The sequence below is a fragment of the Amphibalanus amphitrite genome, unplaced genomic scaffold (assembly GCF_019059575.1).
Source record: "Amphibalanus amphitrite isolate SeventyFive unplaced genomic scaffold, NRLGWU_Aamphi_draft 000362F_arrow, whole genome shotgun sequence".
Taxonomy (NCBI): Eukaryota; Metazoa; Arthropoda; class Thecostraca; order Balanomorpha; family Balanidae; genus Amphibalanus; species Amphibalanus amphitrite.
This window is the reverse complement of record NW_024881856.1, coordinates 387,342-393,967: the sequence shown is the minus strand read 5'-3', so window position 1 is coordinate 393,967 and position 6,626 is coordinate 387,342. Positions and strand designations below refer to the sequence as shown.

At 50.2% G+C, this 6,626-nt stretch overlaps 1 protein-coding gene across 1 annotated transcript in view; it reads right to left on the bottom strand.

The window, feature by feature from the left end:
• Nucleotides 1–318: 318 nt before the first annotated feature.
• The window catches only part of LOC122389555 (protein pelota-like), a 29,898-nt gene continuing 23,590 nt past the window's right edge, over nt 319–6,626 (bottom strand). The window contains exons 8-9 of the mRNA XM_043381709.1: nt 2,916–3,022; nt 319–2,251 (exon numbers count right to left, since the gene is read on the bottom strand). Of these exons, the coding sequence (XP_043237644.1) occupies nt 2,157–2,251; nt 2,916–3,022 (202 nt within the window). The 3' untranslated portion in view covers nt 319–2,156. The remainder of the gene's footprint in view (nt 2,252–2,915; nt 3,023–6,626) is intronic.

Below are 6,626 nucleotides of genomic sequence, written 5' to 3'. Positions count from 1 at the left end.
ACTTTCCGACTTGCCGCATATTGAGCTAGCTAAATATGGTGAAGTGCGTATACCTATTTCAAAACAGCATTCGCACATTTTGCCACCCCAATGCGATAGGGAGCCCAAGTGTATAAATTGTAATACTATCCGTCACCGTTCGTAAGGCTTTTGGCCCGCATTTCTGATAAGGACTCGGCCGAACGAAAGCCGTTATGGTGCCCGGTGCATGCGGGCGGTTCAGTACCATGTCTGTTACATCGACCCCTGGAGACCAATTGAAGCTCGACCCCCAATAGAAAACGAGCACTGGAACGATGAAGCCATAAACATACGAGCAACTATCGCGGGTTTTATTACAAGCATACCCATGTAAACGAAACAATCACAAGACATCGGCCATACAACAGCCAATATTCAAACATTCGCGTCCAAACAGACGAATAATTAGATTCAGCCACCTCAAGCCTTGACCGCATGGTTTAAATACGCCCCCTTGTGTAACCCCATCCTACACTGCACCTGCTGAGCGCGTATACATAGCACACACACGCAGTCACCCCAGATCTTCAGTACCTAGACAACCGCTGACGCGCGCGCCAGCACACAGCACACGCAAACGATCGGTGCGATCGAGCAAAACCCCTTGCCTGTCTCGGCGGCGGCTGTGGTCACTAAGAACAGACTGGCGGGTGAAAGCTGCTTGCGAGCCTTATCACAGAGGCGCAGGAACCGACCGGGACGGGCCGAGAAGACTGCAGCTTCACGGTACGCTGATATGCGCTGTCAGAGCCCTCAGCTCGGCGGAAAGCCCTCACTCTGTAGCTTCAGCAGGTGATTGTGTTTCCTCGAACGCCTATCGACTGGGCAGCATCATATGGCAGCCTCCATAACTGAACAGTAAGCGATTATCTGCGCGTAGCGCTCAGCCTCTGCACAGCCGAGCAGTTTCGCCACAGGAGACTGAACACCACGCTGTATCGCCGGTTTGGCAGCACCCGGCTGCTTTACAGCCTCCATGAGGCTCAAGCGGCCAGACACAGCACAGCATCCGTCCGTGTTATCTCTGTCTGCACACAGTCACCTCGCTCGTGTGTTGTGTCACGGTCTGTCCGATAAATTGGCACACAGCCGGGCAGAAGACGGCTGAATGGATGCCCGTGCCGGGGTTAATCCGGCGAGAGGCTGTTTATAAGGGCGTGCAGATAGGTGGGCGGGCCGCGGACAGCTGCCGTGCCCCGACCGAGTGGGACAGCTCAGCCCACGCGGCCGACGTCGCCACCCATTAGTCTAATGAGTTGAACGGCGGGACAGACTGCTAGTGCAGGCTGAGGGTGACTGGGGCTGAACGGGTAAAAACCCGTTCCAGATCTCAGCACCAGGCAACTGTCCAGTCAGGATTACAACTGAGTTTATGTGATGGTTTTGCAATTTTCTAATGGGTTGTAGATTGATTTGAAGGTCTGCTGTCAGCAGTGGGGTCGCCGCTGCCGAACGATACAGAACAATCGCGATCATATGCCGGCGAACCATCGACCTCCGCTGTCAACCAGCCACGCAGCGACTGGCAAAAATATCGTCGTTAAAACCGAAACAATGTCGGGCACTGACAGGACAACAGTGCCACAAAATCTGACAGTAAAGCTGTCAATCTGAATAAATTAACAAACATCGACCGATCCGCGAAACACGTTGCAAGTAGCGTGGGCCGTGATAAGAAATACACAGCGCATAGACCGACCGTAGCATCGATCCTTTATAGGCACGATCCTACCGCAGGGCCGTCACAGCCGCTGCCCCAGCCGTTCCCGAGACTACGGCCTCAGAAATTCTCACTCTGACCTGAGCGGACTTGCTCGACGGCGAAACTGATGGTCAAGGTACAGTTCCGACCGTATAGAGGTACACAGCCGGTCCGCCGGGATAAGAGCTCCGCACAGTCTGTCTATGATACAGATCAGCGACCAATGGTCGGTCGGATCACCTGGTGGCTCAGTCATTCAGCAACAAGACAGAGGTGATCCACGGTGATCTTCTCCAGGTCCCCATAGAACAGAGGCACTGAACGCCAGCGCCCTGTCAGAGGGTCACTACCCCTGTCTCTGTCCAGGGTGACCCAGCCTGCCAAATGGGCCACTGCTTTCGTCCGAAGGGTACCCTACCCTGTCAGGAGGTCACTAGTCGCTGTCGCTGTCCGAGGGGTCGTCGTCCGACTCGATCTCCGGCATGGGGTACCGCAGGATGGCGGCGATACCGGTCAGCTGTTCCAGCTCTGTGAAAGGAGGACCGCGGCGTCACAACGCTGCAGCGCTTCAAAGGTCGCAGAGGTCATTACGGGGACAGCACGGGGCACACGGTCAACAAGACCGTTTCCGAATGGAGCGGGTGCATTCATAAGTCTGAACAAACACCTGAATGGGGTACACCGCTGTGGACCACCACACAGAGCACAGCAGCACGGTGAATACATGGCGGGCAGTCGTAATAACGCCCAGTAAAGGTCAGATGCTGGCATGCATGGGGGACTAATTCAGCGTGTATTGGGAAAATGTGTTGAAAGCCGACCATTTGGGTAAATGTCCGTTGCGTGTACGGACGGTAGGCATCGAAATGAATAAGTTTTAGCCATGGCATACTGAATCATTCAAACGCATTGACGTTTTGCACACAAAGTTGCTGGTTCATTTCCAAACTACACAAAATGGCATCGTCACAGCACTTACAGAGCTCACCCCCCCCCCCCCAGCAAAAAAGTCGCGACAGCCAGACCTTGGTTAGCTTTGCCTGCATAGATGGGTTTTTAACCATTCAGCATCGATGTAAAGCACTACGGCGTTTCAGCTATTGGAAACCCCGCACTGCATCCCAGGCGCAGACAAAAATCGTGACGAAGTAACATACTTGTTAGCTTGTTATAGTCCATCGATTTTACTCACGTTCTCCGGAAATGTGGAGGCTGGAGAATATTTTGACATCGCCGTTGTACTCTTTTACGCTGTCCACCAGCGCGACGTATTTCTTTCTTTCTGCCAGGTCCAGCGACCTAAAAATACAGATATCAGTGAAAAACAAAATAATAAAACTTAAACGCATGCAGTAAAGGTGCAATAAAAATACTCCAGGTACTGGGAAGCTTGTGTGTTAATTGGGGCTTTAGGGCGCGTCGTCTACCAAGGTCATTTTGCGCCCAAGGTACTGGAAAACAGTGATAACACTGATAACATACACACTGCAACTCCAACGGCCAATGGCCATCTTTTACTGCGCCGACATATAGGTATGAACGGGCAATCGAGTCGTGGACGATGATATTGAACTGAAAATGTACACTGTGCGGCCTGCAGTAACGGATCGCCAGAGCGGGACAGGTCAGATGCTGGCAACGTCACCTCCAGTGCTGAGCAAACGGGCCAGAGTAAGACAACTCGGTTGCGGGAGAAATGGAAGCTCAGGTGGCGATTACATCTTACAGTTCCACATCGTGACGATATTCTAAAATAAATGTGTTTCCATGAAAAAGCTTATAATACTGCCTGTGCCTAATAAATGTTCATAGTTCAAAGTTCAATGTCCTCCACTTCGGTGTCGGCCACCTCTTAACCCGCGCCCTGGTGGGGTCTGTTTATAACGCGACCTGGTGGGGGGGGGGCTATTTTTTGCCCCCCCCCCCTCGTATCTCCGAAACTACTGGACGGATCCGCAAAATTCAAACGGCGTTCGAAAGGCCTGTCAAATTTGTCAAGGGAAACCAAATTTCATTGACCTCGGGGTCACCGATGACGTCACAGGTCAGGTCAAAGATGAAATGTTTCACCGTTCACGGGTCTTGTAGGGAATGCGCTATAACACCGAGGAAAACGCATTTTGTCGAGAATCAGCGATAGGGCGTCAGTTGCCTAGTAGATATGTTGCTATTAGAGGTCACTGACAATACCAGGTCAGGTCACAGGTCAGGTCACCAAGGGTCACAGGTCAGGTCACATGAACCCAACTTTACTAAGGTTGTGTGATGCATGTTTTATGGCCAATTTTTCATTTCCAACTCAATGGTGTTGGTTATAAGACTATCAGGTACGGCTTAGGTCACTTTCTGGTGAAGTTCAGGTCAAGGTCAGGTCAAGGTCAGGCCAAAAAAGGTCAAATTTTAAAGTTGATAGTTTTGCATAAAATGGGTATTGATTCGATGCAGCCCGTCACGGGGAGTCTAATGGTGGTCTTTGTTTTGCGCTACGGGGTCTAGAATTGCTAAAAATTGAGTTTGAAAATTTGACGTCATCAATTTTGAACGGTTTTTTCGCTATAACTTCGCCAAAAAAGAGGTATCAATCTCAAATTTGGTATGTGGATGGATGGTGGTAAGGACTATCACATATATTCCGTTTTTTTCGAAATTCAAAAAACTTTTTGGATTTTCGATTTTTATATCCAAAAAATTTACTTTTTGATTTTTGGGGATCAAAATCCAAAAATTTAAAAAATCCGAGATAGCAGTTTTGTAGCCCTGTTGATTCTACATCTTTTATGTCTTTATAATTTTTCTGTATTTGCAAAGCTATAGGCCTGACAGCTCTTCCCGCGAAACCCTTTTTTGGGTCGAAAACGGCAGAACATGACGTCACTCTGACGTCATTTCCGGCCAACCTATCATAGCCTTTGGAAAATGTTTTTGGTCACAATGTGTAAAATTGATGTCCGGGAGGGTACTGAAAGTTTGGTGACGATCGGCGCAGCGGTTCTGGAGATATAGCGAAAAGTCTGGAAGGGGGGGGCAAAAAATAGCCCCCCCACCAGGTCGCGGGTTAAATTGCAGGTCACAAAGACTGATTCAGGCTCATAGGGTGCACCAAACGTATCCAGCACACCAATGGCACTTAGACCATAGGCCTGTCGTAACGTTAACGTTTCCACATTTGTAACCACATTCGTGCTATTAAACGATAATACCTGGGCAACAAGGCTGTAATTTTCTGTCCGTCCAGACCACTTACGGGGCCAGTGAAGTAACGGTATGATTAATTAAGTCGTTCGCGGCTGTCACGCAGCTCGTAATGGACTTTTCAGAGACAGTCATCGATCCAGACACTGAGCCCTGACTTTTATCACGGACTCGGCGGGTAGCATTCCCATGGCAAATAATGATAATTGTCAACAGAAAATATCGCAATTGAAGTCATCCAAACTAAAAGGTGATAATTAGGGAGAGGAAAATAAGCATGTGGACTGTGGAGTATAGTAGCATTAACAAGATTTTGTAGCCAGAGGGTCGATTCTATGAACACATAAGAAACTTGAAACAACTAATTCTATCCTGCCGTCCAGCACGACGGTAGAATGTTGTTTCGCTCGACTAGGCAGGGTCCTTTCTCTCCAGGGACACCGTTTGCATGATGACCAGATTCAATCATATGTAATACTAAGCATACGCCGTAACCAGTCGCCATTGTTCTGAAATCGTAATTTCGTTGGGCGTGAATACGACAATGCCTTTCCGAAGATGTCAAAATATTCCTGACGGAAGCGCACCATTACCTATAAGTGGGATTCTTCATGACTGAATCAGAGCAAATGTGCATTATGAACTCGTTACCGCATTTATGTCAAGTTCTGAACTTTCCGCAATACCGGTGTTTGACATTCATCCTGTCAAACGTGGTTCTTCGAATGGGTCTTCACACCAGAAGGGTGCAGCTACTGGATGACGATGGCGATTATGATAGTGTGGGGTTTACGGCAGCTGGACTGCGGAGGTCATCAGCGCCAAGTACCTGCATCTTGAATGCCAAACAGAGTGATGCTTGATCGATACGCCTACCACACCGGCTTTGCGCCCATCCAGGACCGCAGTCTGAATAGAGCGCCCGGTCACTCCACCACAACAGAGGCACACATAACGATCTGTGTACAACGCACGCTGACCACTACTGCCGTCACAATAGGTATGGACGTCGGGACCGCGGTCAGGCGGCGGGGGGGGGGGGGGGGGGGGGGGGGCTCGGCGGCGGGAGGGGTGGAGCGGCGGAGAGGCAGCGGCGGCAGTGCAAAGCGGGTGGTGGTGACATTGGTAAGCGGCAGCGGCTACAGGCCACTACCATAGGCGGCAACTGTCAGCCGCCAGGCCCCACCAAACCCTACGTGTCTACCTCCCTACCATCCACAGTCCGTATATCACATGACCCGCTAGACCCGCTGAACCCCCCTCCCCCCCCGTCCACCCACAGGCGATGATTCACCCCGTACCCATCACCCAGAGTCCGCCCACGCCCATATGACGTCACACCACCGCGCCACACCAACTGAGATTGAATGAGAGAGACTAAGCCTAACGAACGAGCCTGCAGGATGCTGTAGGAGTGTGACGAAAATAAAACACTGACCGTGCTGATGACAACATTGCGCGGCACCTTCGGAGGTAGACAGCTTTGGGCCGGGGGACTCAAAAGGCACGGCGTGGGCTGTCGTTAGAGTATAGTTTGAAAGGCGTAGACTGACAGCATTGCCCACGATTACTTATGAGCACAACGTCCAAACAGCTAATTCAGCAAATATCTTATTGAAGCTAAGTTGTATCTAACAAAAGTCGGCACTTTAAAGCACTGGTGCACATTTTTATTGCTAATCAATCTTATTTATAATTAGGGCTTTATTTG